Source organism: Triplophysa rosa, linkage group LG4 (genome assembly GCF_024868665.1).
Source record: "Triplophysa rosa linkage group LG4, Trosa_1v2, whole genome shotgun sequence".
In the NCBI taxonomy this organism is placed as follows: domain Eukaryota; kingdom Metazoa; phylum Chordata; class Actinopteri; order Cypriniformes; family Nemacheilidae; genus Triplophysa; species Triplophysa rosa.
Genome location: NC_079893.1, coordinates 17,353,241 through 17,376,303, shown reverse-complemented (window position 1 = coordinate 17,376,303; position 23,063 = coordinate 17,353,241). Strand labels below are relative to the sequence as shown.

Below are 23,063 nucleotides of genomic sequence, written 5' to 3'. Positions count from 1 at the left end.
TCGGTCCGGATGGGAGACGGGCGCTCTAACGAGGAGGCTAAAGACCGCAGTCTCTAGCATCTGTCGCTAGAGCGTCTCTGTCTCCCATCCGGACCGACGCCGGTTTGAGGCCCGCGCAGAACGGGGCGAGTAGGACCGGTTACATTGGTGCCGTGACCCAGATGGGAGTGAGGTTTAGGGGGGTGAGTGTAACGGAGGCCAGCTAGTGAAGAGCTGTGCAGTGTGTAAACCTCACTCCCCGACCAACAGAGACGCTCTAGCGACAGAAGCTAGAGACTGCGGTCTTTAGCCTCCTCGTTAGAGCGCCCGTCTCCCATTCGGACCGACGCCGGTTCGAGGCCCGCGCAGAGCGGGGCGAGTAGGACCGGTTACACTGGTGTTTTTGTCCACACTCAGTACACGATAAAAAGTGTTCAACTTAAGGAAAACCCAGAGCTCGTAAATGTCACTCAGTTGTCCAATCACAGTGCAAGAGAGGTGGGATAAATACCATATTAACCAGTCGGCAAATACTATTTGTACATGTATGTCTGTTTACAACAACTGAAAAACAATGCTGGAGTTATTTCTTTCTCAGAGTATTAATTTTCGGTATTCGGTGATATCCCTGGACTTGCACACTATTGCTATATGTTGATTAAACAATCTATCTGTGAAATCAGATACAAGAGAATTTTCAGTATCAAAGCAAATAAGTGCCACGACTGAAACAATATGTCAGGTGCCTGTATCTGGGGTTTTCTGGAGTTTAGTCCACTCAATACATTTCATGGCTCTGAGTCTGAAGTCTGTAAAGATGTGATTTGAGTGCAACTCAAATTTCCATATCTCCTAGATGCAGCCTTAGTCATCTTCCTTTGCTTCATTTGTACTAATCTTGTTGTGTCTTACCAGTTGAGATGCATAAACATAGCCAAGTCCAGTGACCCTAAGTAACTTATTAAGTCACTGTATTAATACAACTGCAGGCACTGTTGGAAAGGAAATGGATTCCTACACAAACACAGTGTAACAGTGGAATTAATAATTCTGTGCAGTGGAAGGCCTTCATCGTCTGTTTAACCTTTGCAGGAGAGGACAGCATCACTTGCAAACCACTTTACCTTCATTAGAGTAATTTCGAGCTGATAATAAGCACTCTCTCTCTCCGCTCATTCTCTCACTGTTTCGTTTCTTGAATCAACACTGATATACATGGGTCTTCTTGGCCTCCACGGTAAATGGGTTGGTTTCTCTTGATCCTGCATTCTGCTGTTGGATTTATCACGCTAATGTTCAAGTGTTTGTTCTTCTAATAAGTTTGTGTTGCCCCCTTGGACAATGATCGTCACACGATTTAAGTTTTCTGTAGATTTATTTGCCCCGTTTGTTTTTTTCTCTTTTTTTTGCAACAGGTTTGGGGCGTAGAACTTCAACAGCATAACCACATGTATACACACTGCGCTTCTTCACTACAATCATTTCTCTCTTGTCTTACACCCCACAGTCCCACCAACAGTATACATGGTTTTCTATATACTATTTTCTTATCATTTAATTAAATTATTTACAATCAAATTAACAAAGAAATTAAATAATTATTTGAGGTCCCTACATTTGGTTTAAGCTAGTTATAAGATGTCATAAAAAGCGGTGTGGCAACATGATTTATTGGTTTACAATTTAGGAATATGCTAACCCCAATACCACAGCTCACTACTGCGCAGACTCCAAATGACGTCATCAGCGCAATACGTCAGCGGCCATATCTTGGACATTTTGGCTTAATTTTTCCTATTTTTTTATTTTTTTAAGCGTAATCCATATTTTTATGGTCTATGGTATATTTGCATTTATTTTGACTCACAGCACAGTAAACAATAAACAACTTAAAAATGCACTCAGTATGTTATGTTGCTTTGGTCAATAAGGCAGCCATCTTGGATTTATTGAGTAGCCATTGTGTGAATTCAGTAGAACACATTTCCTGTTTTTACACAAGGGCAATACAATTTCAGAGAATGATATCAGTGTAGAAACATTAATGCTGTATTCACAGCCAGCCATGACTAACTTATTCTGAGAAAAAAGAAAGTGTCTATTATTGATGCAAAACTCACGGAGTTAACCTTATGTTAACAAATACATCTCTGACCTTCCACCTCCTCAAATTCCATAAAAAAGTGATTTCAAACAAAACCACACATTCTGTTAAATATTTAAAGACATCTCAAATAGTGTAATTTTTGAATGTATAACATGGCAGTACAAGGATTTATTTTATTATGGGATTTTCAAATTAAATTTGATTCTTGATGGAGTCCTGCTGGCTGATTGCATCTGTTAGATCTGGGCTCATGCATTCTCTGTCATCAAATATCATAGTAGGGCCTTCTGATTGCAGCGTTTCATTAACTATGCATGGGAGGAACTTTAGATTGAACTGAAATATGATTTTCTGCTTCACTTACTGCAGGCTAGCTTAAATTTGGTACACATGATGATTCACCAGCAGGATTTCACTAAAATGGTCATGCTGATAATAATTTTCCATGAAGGTTGGTGGGGGGTTGAGGTTGATGGATGAATGGATGGATAGACCAGTACGGAAAAAAAGAACATGAATGATTTAGTCTGGAGGAAGGCTGATCCCTATGTTCTATGTAAATGAACCTAATAAGCATTAACATGACAACATGCATCAGGCAGATGAATTCTGAATAAGCTAATTTATGAAAATGCATTTATTGGTCTAAGTACCGGTGGAGCAGAGATTTATGTAATGTCTGCTGTGTCTTTATAACATGTTGACAGATGTAGAGCATGTCAGCACTTGAGTTAATCCTGATTTTTTTGTAGCTTTATATTCCTCTGAGAATGCTAATCATTTGTGTTGCTTTCCTTCAACTAGTCCCCTGAGGCTTCCTAAACAGATAAATGCACACACACACGCACGCACGCACGCACGCACGCACGCACACACACACACACACACACACACACACACACTCTACCCATTTGTATGAGTCTGCACTCTTATTGACACTTTAAAATGTGCAACAGCAAATATCAAACATCCATTTGTTATTTGTTGTCTACTGAGTAAATACATATCAAGAGAGTCTTATCAGTCAAAGTCTTATTTACATTTACATTTACTGTAAATTGCTTTGGATAAAAGCGTCTGCCAAATATGTAAATGAATTACATATTTGACAGACGCATTTATCCAATGCAATTTACATTGCACTGTATTATACATTTGTGTCAAAGTATGTGCAATCCCTGGGATCGAACCCATGACCTTGGCATTGCTAGCGCCATGCTCCACTGAGCTACATGAAAAAGCTATGGTGGTGCTCTTATGTTACACCGTGTATACATCGGACGCAACAAGCGTGACATGACAACCTGCTTGTTCTCAATGGGTTTGTTGCGTCGCGCCGCATCCAGTGTGGACAAAATAAAAAAATTATAATGGGTTCTCGTGCGTTTCTAATGTCTTTTGTTGTGTTGCGTCACGTCAGTCGCGTCCGTTGTAGACACGCGATGCATCCGAAATCGCCTACTTCCATACTATATAGTAGGCAAACATGAGTATGAGTCATGAATAGTATGTCCGAAACCTCAGTATGCAAAAAAAACAGTAGGCGAGAAATACCCGAATGGTCTACTACTTCCGCCGAGATTCACGAGGGTGGAGCTGTGTCCCAATTCGGGGGCTGCAACCTTCTAAGGTCGCGGACTTAAAAATGAGGACTTGTTCTTCAAAGCACGCAGCCTCAAAAGTCCAGGAAGGGAACTGAAATGAGACGGCATAGCCTCACGGAGGATTTCCTAATTGTGTCACCTGCTGCTCTTGTTGCGTAGTGACTGCAGCAGGACACAGCAGAGACGTTTTTTTTTACTTTTTTAAACAAATACGGACCCAGAAAAATGATATTTCATTTTAGAGAATATCACACGTTTATACAGATTAAAACAGCCCAACAGTATATTAAACTAACCAACATTACAAATTTAAAACACAATAAATTAACTACATCATATATAATATTAAAACACTGAAATTGACTGTTTTTGTTTTTGTTACAGGCGCAATGAATCTCGGGATAGCCAAAGTGTGAAGGATACATTCGTTCTATCCTTTAAAACCCACGGAAATAAGGTTGCATTTTGGTGCTGCATTTGAAGCAATCTAAGGCTGTGTCTCGATCAGCTCCCTTGCTCCCGAGATTCTGAATCAGTATATTGTGTACGGGTCCGGGCACTGGTAAGGACCCTGGCTCCCTTCTCATTGGGACAACGTTCACTTATTTTCCTGTGACGTGACTGCATAAGGGCATCTCTATACTTCACAGCTGGTATTAATCAACAACCGGCAAACCCAAAATCTCTCTGACTTTATTTTTTAAATACTGGTTGAAGTACATATGAGAAACACTTTCATTATTCTGTTACATATCAGTGCACAAATCTGGTCGATTATTAAATTGAACTGTTGTGCCTGTCTAGCAACGTTTGTTTACACATAACATAAAAAAGCGTTTGCAGTATTAAACACGTACACACCTGAACAAAATCTTAAGACCGAGGGAAACATTACAAGTATCCGCATTTCTCGCTGGTGGATCGTAACCAGGTTATAAGTACCGACTCAAAATGCCAAAACAAGAAAGAGGATCAAGAGACAAAAAAAACAGAGTAGGTAATTTATTGAAAACTTCATTCAAACTCAAACAGGCTATTCATCAACTGATCAAAAGTTTAAGATCAAGAAGTTAAAATCTGCACAAAAATATGGCTTCCATGTCATTGTTCTTCAGGCAGTCACACTGTTATGATCTCCTGATGGCAAAGGCAAAAAAGCTATCTGTCTTTGAACGTTGCAGGATTGTTGAGCTGCACGAGCAAGGGCTCTCGCAACGTGCCATCGCTGCCAAGGTTGGATGCTGAAGGGCAGTCATTGCAAATTTCTTAAAATATCCTGAGAGTTATGGGACAAAAAAGTCAAGTGGAAGACCCCCAAAAAAATCACCTGCACTGAGACGGAGGATCCGACGGACTGTCCGTGAAAACATAGGGCGATCCTCAACCCAAATTAAGGCCCTTACTGATGCTGACTGCAGCCCAATAACCATACGACGGCATCTGAGAGAGAAGGGCTTCAAGAACAAAAAACTTTCCACACCACAAACTAGCCCGTTTTGAATTTGCAAGGGAGCACCCAACATGCGACATTGACAGGTGGAAAAAGTTTTATTCTCTGATGAGAAAAAATTTAACCTGGACGGTCCTGATGGCTTCCAACATTACTGGCATGATAAGGAGATCCCACTGGAGATGTTTTCTACGCGACACAGTGTTGGAGGCTCCATCATGATCTGGGGTGCTTTTTTCTTCAATGGGAAAATGGAGCTTCAGGTTGCACAGAGCCGTCAAACGACGGCTGGCTATGTGGACATGTTGCAGAGGGCATCCCTCTTGACTTAGGGCCCTCGTCTGTGCGGTAATGACTGGGTCTTTCAACAGGACAACGCTGCAGTTCACAATGCCCGCCTGACAAAGGACTTCTTCCAGGAGAATAACGTCACTCTTTTGGACCATCCTGCATGTTCCCCTGATCTAAATCCCATTGAGAACATTTGGGAATGGATGGCCAGGGATGTTTACAAAAACGGACGTCAGTTCCAGAACGTGGATGCCATTCGTGAAGCCATCTTCAACACATGGAGCAACGTTGCCACCAGCCTCCTGGAAACAGTCGCATCAAGCATGCCGAAACGAGTGTTTGAAGTGATCAACAAGAACGGTGGGGCTACTCACTACGGAATTCATTTTTGACACTTTTAGTTCTGTTGTGGGTTGTTTGGGGCTATGGTCTTAAACTTTTGATCAGCTGATTAACAGCCTGTTTAAGTTTAAATGAAGTTTTCAATAAAAATCATCATGTCATCAATGTGTTTCTTCAAAAGAAATTCATATCAATTTTAAAAGCATATATCTGCTATTTTTTTCTCTTCTTTGGTGTACACTAGAATATAGATGGACTCACTGCTAGAATTCAAACATTTCAGTTTTGAGTTGTAAACTTTTTGGGGTTTAGGTTTTAATTTTAGTTTATACTATGTTACATTTAAGGCCTTGTCCACAATAATACATTTTCCTCAACATTTTTTAATTCGCTCTCCAAATACATTTGTTTTTGCATTGTAGTGTGGATATGTTAAAAAAAACTGAACTGAAAAATTTAGGCTTTCAAAAACAATGACTTTAATGTCACCTTGTACATACTTCAGATTGCAGATGTGGCAAGTTTACTAACAGTTACTGTTCAGTGATGGAATGCAAGAAAACTTTATAGTTTTGAGTTACCCACAGTAACAACTCCACCTCCTTGTCTGTCCATTTAAAAAAACTTGCCTTTCCTCAACATTTCAAAGAGACAAAAAGAAAATAAACACCTGGACCATGGGTGTCAAAAGCACAAAAAAATGTGGGTGGGTCCTCCCTCAGAAAAACCTTGAGTAAAAGCGGCGCATGATAACCAACAGCCTAAGGGCTTGTCCACACCGGGAAGATAATTGCGCGCATTTATCGTCAACGTTTAACGCCTCGTGACTAAACAAAGGGCGCCAATGTGAGTGTGCACACTGACGTGCAAACGGTTGGTATAAAAGCATATTTTTTTTAAAAACGCCTCTGGCTCATTTTTTTAGTTTGACATGCCACGTTAAAAACTGGCCGACCAATGAGATTGGCGCTTTTGTTCACGTGCCTGGAGCTGCTGAAGTTACAGTAAAACACGACTTGGTGGTGCTCAAGCACAAAACGGTCTTGCCGAGCACACATTGGCTGAATCCGAAATGGCATACTCAATGAGTAGGTACTTAATTTCAGTAAGTACTTACTTAACGAGGGCTAAATGGGTACGTATGCCATATTGACTTGATCATGTAACGTAATTCTTCTTCTGTTCCTTTTCAATGTGCTGGAGTGTGGGCCAGAGATTAGCCATGTGATGTAATGACAAGCACAACAACTTAAGTTGCATTAACACTTTAACATGGTGTGGCGAGGGGAGCGTGGTTTAGCGAAGTCTGAGGAGAGAGGGGCAGGAAATCGGCGGGAAATAAGAAGGTCTAAGGCTGATCATAAACACCTGTCTCTTGTTTCAGTGATTGGCGAGAAGAGGATAAAAACCAGCACAAGAGGAGAGTTTGGGGAAGCAGAAAGAGGAACGAGCGAGCGAGAGATCGAGAGACCAGAAAAAGGAACGAGAGAGCGAGAGTTTCTGCCTGGAGGCATTTAAATATTAGTTCCTTTTACTTTGTGTTTTGTTTTGAAAATTAAAAGATCCTCTCAGCCACGCCGACCCTGTTTCCTTCCTTCCTTTCTATTTGAACCGCGTTACACTGGTGCCGAAACCCGGGAAGGAAGGAGAACGCCGCCGACATGCAAACTCCGCCAACCACGCCGTTTGCAGACGTCATCCAGGCGCTCGCGGGACTCCATCAAGAGCACCATCAGGCGCTGCTGGACCTACAAAAAGAGCAGGAGAAGAGGTTCCAGCTGCTCCTCCAGGCCCAGACGGATGACCGCGAGCTGTTCCGGGGCTGGATTACACACCAAGGGCATTCCGAGGGGGCACCATCGGCCGTCGGCCCGTCTGCCCCACTGCTGTTGCATAAGATGGGGCCGCAGGATGACCCAGAGGCCTTCCTGGAGCTCTTCGAGAGGTCCGCGGAGGTATCTGGCTGGCTCCGGGACAGCTGGGCCGCCCGGCTTATTCCGCTGTTATCGGGGGAGGCCCAGCTCGCGGCCCAACAGCTGCCGGTGCAGAACCTCCGGAGCTACGCGGACCTCCGGAAGGCCATCCTCCAGCGGGTGGGACTGACCCAGGAGCAGCAGCGCCAGCGCTTCCGGTCGCTGGAGCTTGGGGACGGCGGCCAGCCCTTCGTGTTTGCCCAACGGCTCCGGGACGCCTGCCGCAAATGGCTGCTGGACAACGACGGCGATGTCGACACGATCGTGGAGCGGGTGGTTCTGGAGCAGTTCGTGGGACGGCTGCCCACGGAGACGGCTCAGTGGGTACAGTGCCACCGGCCGGCATCGCTGTCCCAGGCCGTCCAGTTGGCGGATGACCACATGGCGGCGTGCCGTGGGGTCGGCGAACCTCAAAACTCTCCTCTTTCTTTTTTTCCTGTACCTAGGTCCCGTCCGGTACCGCAGGCAGCGGCTCAGGCCCGAGGCGGCCCGGGATCCAGGTTCCTGCCGAATGTTAAAGCCACCCTCCGGCGTGGCGAGGCTTCCGGGACGTCAACTTCCTCTCCCTTCATACCTGCCTCTTCTCGCCAATCCCTTGGCCTGCTTCCTGCCACTGGGGCGGCGGGTAGGCCTGGGCCGGCCTGTTGGCGGTGTGGGGATCCGGGGCACCTCATCAAGAGGTGTCCGGTTATGGAGGTTGGTGCGGTGATCCGGATCCCCGACGCCCCGCGGGCTGCCCTCGATCAAGCTGGCCTGTACCAAATACCTGTGAGTATAAAGGGGGGTACCTATCAGGCCTTGGTGGATTCAGGCTGTAACCAAACCTCGATCCACCCAGGCGTGATTCATTCTACGGCATTGGATACGAGCCGTGAGGTTAAGGTAAGGTGTGTGCACGGGGAGGTGGTGAGTTATCCCTTAGTGTCTCTGTCGATACAATTTAGGGGGAAAAAGTATACGGTTGAGGTAGCCGTTAATTCGCACCTCCGACACCCGTTAATTCTGGGGACAAATTGGCCAGATTTTAGCGTTTTGTTGGGACATTTATGTGCGGGTGTCTCTTGGAGCAAAGCTGAGCGGAAGGGGGCGGTGGTGCAGCTTGGAGAGGCCGAGCCGGGACCATCGACGGCGGGTTCAGGGGAACAGAGAGCGATTGAGAGGAAGAATCTCTCATCGTGCGATGATTTTCCCCTGGATCAATCTCGAGATGAGTCGCTCAAAAATGCCTTTGAACAGGTCCGCACGATAGACGGGCAGCCTCTCCAACCAGCACGGCCGCTCACCTATCCATATTTTGCCATTATAAAAGACAGGTTGTATCGAGTGACCCAAGACACTCAATCAAAAGAGGATACAACACAATTGGTCGTCCCAAAGAACCGCCGGGAAATGCTTTTCCAGGCGGCTCATTCAAATCCAATGGCAGGGCACTTAGGACAAACCGCGACACTAAATCGCCTAACGACCCGTTTTTTTTGGCCGGGCATCCACGAGAATGTGCGCAGATGGTGCGCCACTTGTCGTGAATGTCAGTTGGTAAACCCACCGGCCACCCCAAAAGCACCATTGTGCCCTCTCCCTCTAGTACAGGTCCCCTTCGAACGAATTGGTATGGACCTGGTCGGGCCGTTAGAGCGATCGGCACGAGGGCATCGCTTTGCATTGGTCATTGTGGACTATGCAACACGATACCCCGAGGCAGTGGCGCTCCGCAATATTTCTGCCAAGAGTGTAGCGGACTCTCTGTTCTCGGTAATCTCCCGCGTGGGAATTCCCAAGGAGGTTCTCACGGATCAAGGCACGACGTTCATGTCACGGACACTCCGCGAACTATACGGGTTATTGGGGGTGAAAACGATTCGTACCAGCGTCTACCACCCACAAACGGATGGACTGGTCGAACGTTTTAACCGCACTTTAAAAACCATGATCCGAAAGTTCGTTCACGAGGACGCCAAAAATTGGGATAAATGGCTAGAGCCCCTGTTATTTGCCGTGCGCGAGGTCCCTCAAGCCTCCACGGGGTTTTCCCCCTTCGAGTTACTCTATGGGCGTCAGCCCCGCGGGGTGTTGGACGTCCTAAGGGATACTTGGGAGGACGGACCTACCGCTAGTAAAAACGAAATTCAGTATGTCATGGACCTGAGAACAAAACTCCACACGCTGGGGCGGCTCTCTATGGAGAATTTGTTACAGGCCCAGGACAGACAAAGCCGGCAATATAATAGGGGCACTAGACTACGTCAATTTACACCGGGAGAGAAAGTCCTCGTATTACTACCCACATCTAGCTCAAAATTACTCGCCAAGTGGCAAGGACCCTTTGTGGTTACACGGCGAGTGGGGGATCTCAATTATGAGGTGGTCACGCTGGCTCCGGGCGGGGATCACCTCTCACCGTCCCAGATCACTGATGTTGCCAAGTTGCAGGCTCGTTTTGCCGATGTGTTCTCGCCTCTGCCTGGCCGGACTTCACTCATTGAGCACCATATTGAGACCACACCGGGAGTCGTAATACGTAGTCGGCCATATCGATTGCCTGAACACAAAAAAAAGTGGTTCAGGAAGAATTAGGCGCCATGTTAGAGATGGGAGTAATAGAGGAGTCCAGTAGCGATTGGGCTAGCCCGATAGTTTTAGTTCCTAAAACTGACGGCTCGGTCCGGTTCTGCGTGGACTACCGTAAGGTGAACGCTGTGTCGAAATTCGACGCATATCCAATGCCGCGGATTGACGAATTGCTTGATCGGCTAGGTTCGGCTCGTTTTTTTTCGACATTGGATTTGACAAAAGGGTATTGGCAGATCCCCTTATCTCCTTTATCCAAAGAAAAAACAGCTTTCACTACGCCGTTTGGTTTACACCAATTTGTCACACTTCCTTTCGGCTTATTCGGAGCCCCAGCTACCTTTCAGCGTCTCATGGACCGCCTACTGCGTCCACATGTGGCATATGCCGCTGCTTACTTGGATGACATCATCATCTATAGTAATGATTGGCAGCGGCATATGCAGCATTTAAATGCGGTCTTGAGATCGCTGAGAGGAGCGGGACTCACGGCGAACCCGAAGAAGTGTGCAATTGGGCGAGTGGAGGTTAGGTATCTGGGCTTCCACTTGGGTCACGGGCAGGTGCGTCCCCAAATTGATAAGACGGCAGCGATTGCAGCCTCACCGAGGCCCAAGACCAAAAAGGAGGTGAGGCAGTTCCTGGGGCTGACTGACCTCACTAAAAAGGAGGCGCCAAATTCCGTCCAGTGGTCGGAGCCGTGCCAGCAGGCTTTCACCCAAATAAAGGCTGCTCTGTGTGGCGGACCGCTATTGCACGCTCCTAATTTCTATCTCCCCTTTCTCTTACAGACGGACGCGTCGGACAGAGGGCTGGGAGCAGTCCTGTCCCAGGAGGTAGAGGGAGAGGAACGGCCGGTGCTGTACATAAGTCGGAAGCTCTCGAGGAGAGAGACTATGTACAGCACCATTGAGAAGGAATGCTTGGCAATCAGATGGGCCGTCCTCACCCTCCGCTATTATCTCCTGGGCAGGGAGTTTTCGCTCTGTTCGGACCACGCGCCCCTCCAATGGCTCCACCGGATGAAAGATACCAACGCGCGGATCACCCGTTGGTATCTGGCCTTACAACCCTTTAAGTTTCAGGTGGTCCACAGACAGGGGACCCAGATGGTGGTAGCCGACTTTCTCTCCAGGAGGGGGGGGGAGGAGGCTGCAGGCCGGATGGGGCCCCGGCCTGAGTCGGGCGGTGGGGGTATGTGGCGAGGGGAGCGTGGTTTAGCGAAGTCTGAGGAGAGAGGGGCAGGAAATCGGCGGGAAATAAGTAGGTCTAAGGCTGATCATAAACACCTGTCTCTTGTTTCAGTGATTGGCGAGAAGAGGATAAAAACCAGCACAAGAGGAGAGTTTGGGGAAGCAGAAAGAGGAACGAGCGAGCGAGAGATCGAGAGACCAGAAAAAGGAACGAGAGAGCGAGAGTTTCTGCCTGGAGGCATTTAAATATTAGTTCCTTTTACTTTGTGTTTTGTTTTGAAAATTAAAAGATCCTCTCAGCCACGCCGACCCTGTTTCCTTCCTTCCTTTCTATTTGAACCGCGTTACACATGGGTTCTGTCCAAATAAACAACACATCGTCGCTGTCGGGCGGAATCCTCGTATCTCCAAAACCATTATTTTTCAGGATATTAAAAAAACTGCATATTTTTTGAGTTATTAAACATTGATTCGTTAAAGTACCTTATATTGCTATCATATACTGTTGTGTACCAACATTAACACAACATTTCCCCAAAACCATGTTTAATCGGAGATACAAGGTTTATGACTTGGGAGCAGGGAGATACAAGATTACGCTGTCATTGATAAGAATGGTACGGACACAGAAGTCGCTGCTGCCAGCAGTGTTCATCAAAGCCTGCGGTCGCGTTGAGCCTTTTGACAAGAGACGAGGCTTTAAAAGCTAATGAAAGCTAATGATTGTGGTTACATACATCTTCCTAAACTCTAATTTAAACGTTAGAGCTATGAGTGATGCAATACTAAAATAAAACGTTAAACAGGCTGTCTAATATAGCCGGAAATTAATCTGCACGCAAATAAAGTCGGCAGTCATGTTGAGCCTCTTGACAAGAGAAAAGGCTTCAATAGTTAACCAAAGCTAACGACTGTGGTTACATACATCTTCCTAAACTCTATTTTAAAGGTTTAAGAACTATAAGTGATGTAATACAAAAAACGATGAGCTGACTAGGCTGTCTAATAGGCGGAAATTAGCCGAATCTGCTCGCAAACTTACCTTCGTGGCTCACAAGCTTCCTTCTGCACCGAAGCATTACAGCGATTTTTAACAAAACATACCTACTCAAATGTATCTAACCTAACTATTTTCACTCATTATTGTCTAAAAAACTTTCAATCAGGAGACGTAATGCCGAGAAGCTCGCACAGAGTGAAGAAGAGGTGGAGTTACGAGACTTCTCAGACAGTTGAAGTGTCCAATGGAGTTAAGAGATTTGCTCTCAAGCTATTTTCAACACTTTAGATTGGTTAAATNACGGACGTCAGTTCCAGAACGTGGATGCCATTCGTGAAGCCATCTTCAACACATGGAGCAACGTTGCCACCAGCCTCCTGGAAACAGTCGCATCAAGCATGCCGAAACGAGTGTTTGAAGTGATCAACAAGAACGGTGGGGCTACTCACTACGGAATTCATTTTTGACACTTTTAGTTCTGTTGTGGGTTGTTTGGGGCTATGGTCTTAAACTTTTGATCAGCTGATTAACAGCCTGTTTGAGTTTAAATGAAGTTTTCAATAAAAATCATCATGTCATCAATGTGTTTCTTCAAAAGAAATTCATATCAATTTTAAAAGCGTATATCTGCTATTTTTTTCTCTTCTTTGGTGTACACTAGAATATAGATGGACTCACTGCTAGAATTCAAACATTTCAGTTTTGAGTTGTAAACTTTTTGGGGTTTAGGTTTTAATTTTAGTTTATACTATGTTACATTTAAGGCCTTGTCCACAATAATACATTTTCCTCAACATTTTTTAATTCGCTCTCCAAATACATTTGTTTTTGCATTGTAGTGTGGATGTGTTAAAAAAAACTGAACTGAAAAATTTAGGCTTTCAAAAACAATGACTTTAATGTCACCTTGTACATACTTCAGATTGCAGATGTGGCAAGTTTACTAACAGTTACTGTTCAGTGATGGAATGCAAGAAAACTTTATAGTTTTGAGTTACCCACAGTAACAACTCCACCTCCTTGTCTGTCCATTTAAAAAAACTTGCCTTTCCTCAACATTTCAAAGAGACAAAAAGAAAATAAACACCTGGACCATGGGTGTCAAAAGCACAAAAAAATGTGGGTGGGTCCTCCCTCAGAAAAACCTTGAGTAAAAGCGGCGCATGATAACCAACAGCCTAAGGGCTTGTCCACACCGGGAAGATAATTGCGCGCATTTATCGTCAACGTTTAACGCCTCGTGACTAAACAAAGGGCGCCAATGTGAGTGTGCACACTGACGTGCAAACGGTTGGTATAAAAGCATATTTTTTTTAAAAACGCCTCTGGCTCATTTTTTTAGTTTGACATGCCACGTTAAAAACTGGCCGACCAATGAGATTGGCGCTTTTGTTCACGTGCCTGGAGCTGCTGAAGTTACAGTAAAACACGACTTGGTGGTGCTCAAGCACAAAACGGTCTTGCCGAGCACACATTGGCTGAATCCGAAATGGCATACTCAATGAGTAGGTACTTAATTTCAGTAAGTACTTACTTAACGAGGGCTAAATGGGTACGTATGCCATATTGACTTGATCATGTAACGTAATTCTTCTTCTGTTCCTTTTCAATGTGCTGGAGTGTGGGCCAGAGATTAGCCATGTGATGTAATGACAAGCACAACAACTTAAGTTGCATTAACACTTTAACATGGTGTGGCGAGGGGAGCGTGGTTTAGCGAAGTCTGAGGAGAGAGGGGCAGGAAATCGGCGGGAAATAAGAAGGTCTAAGGCTGATCATAAACACCTGTCTCTTGTTTCAGTGATTGGCGAGAAGAGGATAAAAACCAGCACAAGAGGAGAGTTTGGGGAAGCAGAAAGAGGAACGAGCGAGCGAGAGATCGAGAGACCAGAAAAAGGAACGAGAGAGCGAGAGTTTCTGCCTGGAGGCATTTAAATATTAGTTCCTTTTACTTTGTGTTTTGTTTTGAAAATTAAAAGATCCTCTCAGCCACGCCGACCCTGTTTCCTTCCTTCCTTTCTATTTGAACCGCGTTACACATGGGTTCTGTCCAAATAAACAACACATCGTCGCTGTCGGGCGGAATCCTCGTATCTCCAAAACCATTATTTTTCAGGATATTAAAAAAACTGCATATTTTTTGAGTTATTAAACATTGATTCGTTAAAGTACCTTATATTGCTATCATATACTGTTGTGTACCAACATTAACACAACATTTCCCCAAAACCATGTTTAATCGGAGATACAAGGTTTATGACTTGGGAGCAGGGAGATACAAGATTACGCTGTCATTGATAAGAATGGTACGGACACAGAAGTCGCTGCTGCCAGCAGTGTTCATCAAAGCCTGCGGTCGCGTTGAGCCTTTTGACAAGAGACGAGGCTTTAAAAGCTAATGAAAGCTAATGATTGTGGTTACATACATCTTCCTAAACTCTAATTTAAACGTTAGAGCTATGAGTGATGCAATACTAAAATAAAACGTTAAACAGGCTGTCTAATATAGCCGGAAATTAATCTGCACGCAAATAAAGTCGGCAGTCATGTTGAGCCTCTTGACAAGAGAAAAGGCTTCAATAGTTAACCAAAGCTAACGACTGTGGTTACATACATCTTCCTAAACTCTATTTTAAAGGTTTAAGAACTATAAGTGATGTAATACAAAAAACGATGAGCTGACTAGGCTGTCTAATAGGCGGAAATTAGCCGAATCTGCTCGCAAACTTACCTTCGTGGCTCACAAGCTTCCTTCTGCACCGAAGCATTACAGCGATTTTTAACAAAACATACCTACTCAAATGTATCTAACCTAACTATTTTCACTCATTATTGTCTAAAAAACTTTCAATCAGGAGACGTAATGCCGAGAAGCTCGCACAGAGTGAAGAAGAGGTGGAGTTACGAGACTTCTCAGACAGTTGAAGTGTCCAATGGAGTTAAGAGATTTGCTCTCAAGCTATTTTCAACACTTTAGATTGGTTAATAATTTGTAAAAATAACAGACCCACATGGGGACTGACCAATAGCATCGATTTGTGAAAAAAATATTGAATTGACCAAATTTGGACATAGGAGGTTTCCGCCCGACAGCGACGACATGAAACATAGCTTTCAATTTTCTTCAAGTACAGAACATTCAGAGCTTTTTATTCTTATGAATTTTCACTTTTACCTTGTAGGGCAATATGCTTTTGATAAAAGTAAACAAAGAAAAGGAATACAGCAGCTTTGTGATTTTGCGATGTGTTTTCTCAGTTTAATTTCGGCAATAACAGGCCCATCCACACTTCCAATTGTGAAGAATGATCAGAAGAATGTCAATGGAATGTTCTTTTTGTAACAGAAAAATGCTTGACTGTAAACTGCTGCTAAGACAGAGAGGATCCGTGAACTGCTGTTGCTGTGAAAAACCGGTTCCATTGCAGTGAATGGACTTGGCGTGACTTTCTCTCTCTCAGCGACTTTGTGTCAGAGTTCAGCACGCTCACCTGTAGCTCAGTGGTTAGAGCATAGCGCTAGCAATGCCAAGGTCATGGGTTCGATCCCAGGGATTGCACATCATTACTAACAAATGTATAGTATAATGCAATGTAAATCGCTTGTAAGAGTATGACAAATGCATAAATGTCTTGTTTGAATAACCCGCAGTAATAAAAAAACACCCGACAGCAGCACCAATTTAATTCCACACCTGACCCTACCCGTTTGACAAAAATGCCGCGACCCAAACCGCACCTGCATTACACATGATGTAGACAAAACAATTTATTTTCTCATGCAACAAGTAACAAAATATTAGGAATTCCTGGTTAATGCATTTTTAAACATGTAGTAACTCAATATGGCAGAGTTTCGGGAGAGATAACCAAGAGTGAATCCACTAAAATATTGTTAGCTAATAGTAGCTATTCTATATTTGATTAGTGATTTATGAAATGTGTTTTGATTCATGCAAAATTTGTTAAAAATAACCTATTGTTCATGTGATATTAACAACAGTTTCCCTTACCTTTTTCTCTGTAAAATTATACCAAAGCCGCTAAAGGCTAAGCTGCCATCAAGGCTAAATACAGCTTAATGCGGCCGGACTCAACCACTCCAAATATAAATCTAGGTGATTTGACCTGTTGGAAAAAACCCTGTTTTAAAAATCTGGGTATTATCTTTGATGAAGGTCTCAAATTTGATAAACAAATGAATATGCTGGTAAAGTCCTGCTTTTTTCAGCTTCGAATTCTTGCTAAAGCAAAGCCTTTCTTATCCAGATTTTTTTAAAAGTCATCCACGCATTTATTACATCTAGATTGGACTACGGCAACTCCCTGTATTACGGGATTGGTCAATCAGCCTTATCCTGTTTACAATTAGTTCAAAACTCAGCTGCTAGACTCTTAACAAGTACCAAAAAACGTGAGCACATTACTCCAGTTCTGTGCTCCCTATACTGGTTGCCCGTGCGGTATAGAATTGATTTTAAAATTATTTTATTAGTGTTTAAAGCATTAAATGGTCTGACTTCCTCTTATCTATCTAACCTTTTAACTGAATATAGGCCCATTGTTTCTCATCGGTCAACAAGCCAGAGTTTACTGTGTATCCCAAAGTCTAGGTTAAGATCTAGGGGTAATCGTGTGTTTTCTGTTGCTGCCCCCAGACTATGGAATGCACTGCCCCTTTTCATTAGAACAGCCTACTTCTTCACTTTACACTTTTAAGTCTCTGCTGAAAACATACTTCTTTGACCTGGCTTTCTGTAATTGATCTTGTATATGTCTTTTTATGTATGCTGTCTTTTTTGTTCTTTTTGTATTCATTTTAAATCTGTTTAAATTGTGCAGCACATTGGTCAACTTCGGTTGAATTAAATAGTGCTATATAAAACGTGACATTGACATGGACAAAGCACTCTGCAATTAGAAATCAGCTCTTCAGACAGAGCTTGAACACAAATAAGCATAGGACCGTGTAAAGCAGCTTCGCATCAGCTGAGGTGAGTCGAAATAGTCTTGGGTACTGGATCTGCGTTCCGCCCGCGCGTATTATTTCCCAACCCGCACCCGAACCCCAAATGACACATGAATAATTATTACACCCGTAACATCAAATATTAGCGGTTCACCCGACGAGTGATGGTTCTGACACAATTCCGCCGAACAATGCTTCATGAGAGGAAGAAAACGTGTACGTTTAGCTCATGAAAAAGCAATAACACATGGACTGGACATGGATGAGTTTGTGACAGAATTCTCTAAAATGAGTAGAACGTTAATGCTATTAATATTATAGTGATATGAATAGCTCTTTTTTATGTTTTCATCAAATCTAAAGTAAATAAATTGTAAAATGTAAAATACAGGCTAAATATATACATAAGAATGAAAAATAAAATGTAAGAATAATTCAAAAAGCTAAATTGGAAATAGTTTGTTTATAGTAAATAGTTTGGGGCAAAAAAAATATATATTTAATTAACCCCCACCTGGAAAATCACTTGGCACCAACTTTCATCTCATATCTGGAGCCAGGCCTGCTGCTAATTATTCTTTTGTCTGTATTCTGCCTATTGGTTGATGTCTCTCAAATAGATACGTTGCTCTAATATGAATTCTATTGTATTATTAAAAACAACCTGAGAAAATCTCTTCAGTGGTGTTTTTTTATGTGCTAAGTATGTTTTAACATGGATGTTATCCAAATATTATCCGACCACGCTCTCGTTTAACTTTCACTTTCTTCTCATATTTCCTTGTCCATAAAACTACACCATTTTTACACGTCTCTTCGTTTTTCATTTGGATAAATAAGTAATTTAATTTTAGTAATTAATTGGTTTAGGGCTTATTTGTGTTTTGAAATTACATGCTCACTTGGGATCTTAACGCCCACTAAAACACTTGGGCCAAAAACAGGAAATACGTCATGAAAGTAGGCAAGTGGTCAAGTGCAAAGACCGCTAGTGGGGGTATTTGGACAGAACCAGACCCTCACGAACTTCCCTAATAACTTCCCCTCAGGGGAATCCCTCCCACCATTTTGAAGTGCGTTCCACGTCTTGAAGTGAACAAGGGACGTTTATATGGACAGACCCTCATTACCTCGATTTTGATACCTCGAGTCTACTTCATATGTACACTTCAAGCTGCTCTATATCCCACAATTCAGCAGATCGCTCAACTGTAGTCTATGGTGTATTCCTTTTTTTGCGAATGAAATGTATAATAACATATATTAGATATATTGTGAGATTTAATTGCATAATACTTCTATGTTAACAGTCAAAGTTTATACTATTGATGCTATGATAGTGTAATTTTATTTTTCTCCAATAGTGTTTTGTTTCTGTTTGTTAAAGGCGCAGTTTTTGATTTACAGTGGCCACTAGCGCTGTATTATCGAATACATATTAATACGAATTATTACGAATCGCTCAGTCCAAACACGACGGTGGCCACCATAGTACAAAAAGATGTCGTTCTCATGTTGACGCAGGGAAGAGATTTTGCAGGCATTAGAAAGACTGCAGAAAGAGCGATGTCACATTTATTACATAAAATAAAAGGTCTGTGGATTTTAAGTATAAAAAGAAGGATAAAAGTCAGGCAGGAGCTAGGACCTGCGTTAATATTATAAAGTCTTTCCAGCAGAGACGCGTTAGGACCATAGACTCAGGGATGGATTACTGACCGGGCCAATGCGGCAAGTGCCCAGGGGGTCACCGAGGGGGTCCTGGGCTTCAAGGTTGCGCCATCCAGTTTGGTACAGAAAGCCCAACAACAATGAAAACAAATGTTTATCTTTGTTTAATTTATGGGTCCCATGGCATTTACAAGGCCTCTGTGGATACCCTGTACAAAATGAAATCATGGCACATTTGTTTTTATGTTACTTTAATTTATTCAATTAAATTGAACTTATTAATTAAATTACAGCACATTTAAATTGCATTTTCTGAATCTTTTGCTTGATGATTTGATGTTTACAGACATGTGTCACAGGGGTATTTTATGGTGAGAAATATTTTATTTATTTATGTGATGCATTAAATACGTGTATGCTTGACAGTTAATTAAGACGCGTATTTCATACGCTTTAATTTGGTCCATGGTTGATTTTCCACTGTGTAGCTAATATTAGATTTCTATAAACCCTGTACAGATTATTTTTAGCATAGCGCAGGCATTTGACGCAGAGCGAGAACGGTTTTAATATTCATTATCATCTTAACTTTCATTTTCTATAACTGTGAATGCTAAGGGGAAGAACGGAAAAATTGTGGGAGGGGGGCCCTTGAAGGTAACTGGCCCCGGGGCCTTTGAAGTCATAATCCGTCCCTGCATAGATTGTATAAAATATGGAAGGAGTGTCCGTGACGTCACCCGTAGGTTTGTGAAGAGTAAAAATGAAGCTGTAGGCGGAGCTGGTTGTCACCATCTTGGCATCGCGCGTCACTCCCCGATAATCATAAATGGGCAAAGCGGCGGGACGTGGTTGGAGCTGAGGCGTCCGGTTGGCTGAAACCACTTGTCGCTCAAGTGGCCACGCAACGATTTTGCAGAATTTTAAAGCTTAATATAAGTTAAACGGGTGAGTTATAAAAAAAATCACCCCACTCACCGTTGTCATGAAGGGTAAAATTACCTTGTAGCGAGGAAGGCGGGACGAGAGCCATGGGGCAGGAAGGCGGGGCCGGTGACGTGAGTGATAATGAGTATCAGCTGTACGCGCACCGGTCCCGCATGCCTCACGGGGGAGCTCGGGAGCATAAGAGGACGAGTGACGGGACTGCCGACGAGAGAGGACCGGGCCCGGAAATGTTAAGTTTTGTTTATGTTCGTGTGTCGTCCATGAGGGGCTGCCGGCCTGTTTTTACTGCTGTCTATTGTTTATTTATTTTGATTAAAGTATTTGAATGTTCGCCGGTTCCCAACTCCTTCCTTCCGTTTTATTGAGCTTTGCTATATACCTATATAGACCAAAATATTTTTTGTACTAGGCTGTAAACATGTTTTTTTTGTGCTGTAAAGTTGGCCATTTTAATGGTGCCATGAATTAAAACCACAATTTTAACCCAAGCTTTTGTTATATAAGAGGGAATCGTATTCATGCGAACATCATGTAAGTGTCAGAACTGAAAACGCCCTTGTTAAGGCCAATTTATGGTTCTGCGTAGGACCTACGCCATAACCTACGGCGTAGCCTACGTACGTAGACGACGCCGTCGTGGACATTTATGGTTCTGCGTTGAGAGTATGCGTCGTACTGCAATTACACCGCCGAAACGCTAGTTGGCTCTTTGTGTTTTCATGGGTTTGCTCTTTTTCGCCGATGTTTTGTGTATATGCTAGTGTATGCAAACGACAATGGAGGCTGATCGCATCTTAATGGAGTTGGAGCTGATCGAAACAGAAAAATGTGTAATCCGTTATATTATTAACCTTACTTTCATGTTAGAAGTTAAACAGATGTTATATTAAACTTAGTCTTGTACACATTTTGGATTTTTATGTGTGTTCATTTAGATATTGTTGAAAAAAAGTATACTTTTCAAAGGGGTGTACTCCGCAGAGCACATACATAGATGTCAAAACTGTGTATTGAAATGATACCCTGATAGAATATCATATTTTGTCATGGACAACTCACCCTATTAATTGTTTAGTTAAAAATGAAACGAAATGCAACCAAGATCTGGAAGTGTCACAATTTTGTTCTTTATTTGCAAAAGAGTCAAAGAACAGAATATGTAAAAGTGCAAACTATGTATAGATGAGTATACAATGCAATATTAACACAAATATAAAACTTTAAAAAAACTAGTAACAATAAAAGGTCAAACAAAAAATAAAACTATAAAGCCAATAATGTGCAAAAGATCGTGCACAGTGTTTATAAAGTGCGAAGTTCTTCATGTCTTTTGCTGACACTCTTCCAAGCCGACGTTAGAGTAAATCTCTCTCCAAGAATTTGCTGCCATCTGACAGTCTTTATAGTCCGCCGGAGAGGAGTCATACAGATGTGTGCATTTCTGAATCTCTTCAATCAGACGCTCAGTACTTGGTCGATGTCGATGCTCGCCATGTTGTTCTTTTGTGGACTCTGAACTTGCCGGAAGAAGAAGCCAGAAATGCGTAGAAGGAAGTATGATGCTGCCAAACCGACCAATCACAGCGCTTGCGGTCCGCGTAGGGTCCGCGTTGAGTTGACGCGTTGTTACATTTTTGGAGAGGTGCGCGTCAGGCTACGGCGTAGGGTACGCACAGGGTACGTGGCTCTGCGTAGGCTATGCCATAGGTTACAGCGTAGGTCCTACGCAGAACCATAAATTGGCCTTTCCTGAGATTACATCTGTTATTGACACCAGGCCCAGCGTACGGCAGGTTCTGGAATGCACCTATCTATGATGCCATTGATAGGTTGAACACCGCCTCTCGAGCCCCGCCCACTAACACAGGTTGCGCGGAACCACATAGAGCCAGCAAGCAATAAACATGCCGTTAAAGATTGCAAAATATTGTGGAGTCAGTGCCTGGTTGTGGAAGAACACAGTCGCTGCATAACCTTCCTTCGGATTCCGACATATTTTTAAAGACGTTCCAGCTCACGTGGGTGAAACATTACCGCAGATTCCTTTGTGAACAAGGCAGAGGTCGACGATGGATTTGCGGAGAGACTAAAATGAAAAAGTAGTGCTGTGCCGTCAATATTGGAAACAATAGGAATGGCGCAGCAATCTTATGTGAGTACAACATTTTTGTACTATGCATCACTATTGCTTTGCTAGACATCGCTTGATATGCCCTGAAATACAGATGCGGTCCCCATATAATACTAATCCTGTGCGAATAGGGCGCATGTGTAACCTAAGCTATACAAACTATACGCAAAGCCTTGCCATCACATCCGGGAAATAAGACAGTAAATTTGTGTAAATCAGAGGCTTCACTTATCCCGTGCGAATGCATCACATGAAATACAGATGTGGGGAAATCACAGGAGGTCTCCAGATAATACTAATACCGTGCAAAAACTGCGAATGGTGCTAATGTGTAATCTAACATTACATCTCTAACCAAATTCACAGAAGGCTCCAACTAAGTTTACTACGCAAACTGCTATCCAATCATAGCAGTGGGCGTTTACTTCCAAGTCTTCATGGCGAAACTCCCATTCAAACCGATCGTTTGTCAAGCTGGCCTCAAAACCTGGGTAGAAAATTGTAAAAACCACGCGAACGTCATAAGTAGACCTCACACAACAGTATAAAACAACTAGATAGTACATTTTCCAAAGAAACTGTGAGTGATGCTTTTGTGGCAAACCGTGGAACTCGGCACTAGGGTGATGACACTTTTAAGTACTAATGAATCTAACCAACCCCCATGACTCTAAGATGTTCTGTTACAGAGATATAGGTCTTGCTAAACAGTTGCTAGGCTAATGTGTTTGGTTGCTATCGGCGTGGCTTGGCATCTGTCAATTGATGATGCTGTAAGCTTATGAGTGAAACGAACCAACTCCCATGTCTTTACGATATTCCTATGCAGAGATATTTG

At 43.2% G+C, this 23,063-nt stretch overlaps 1 protein-coding gene across 1 annotated transcript; it reads left to right on the top strand.

Annotated features, from left to right (window-relative positions):
• The first annotated feature begins 7,311 nt into the window (after window positions 1-7,311).
• Window positions 7,312-11,666, top strand: LOC130552460 (uncharacterized). The gene is made up of 2 exons (XM_057330759.1): window positions 7,312-8,514; window positions 11,620-11,666. The coding sequence occupies exons 1-2, from the start codon at window positions 7,435-7,437 to the stop codon at window positions 11,620-11,622; spliced, it is 1,083 nt and encodes a 360-aa protein (XP_057186742.1). The 5' UTR covers window positions 7,312-7,434; the 3' UTR covers window positions 11,623-11,666.
• The last annotated feature ends 11,397 nt before the right edge of the window (window positions 11,667-23,063 follow it).

Excerpts from the sequence above, each read along its gene's own strand:
- LOC130552460 (XM_057330759.1), top strand. The coding sequence starts at position 7,435 with ATGCAAACTCCGCCAACCACGCCGTTTGCAGACGTCATCCAGGCGCTC.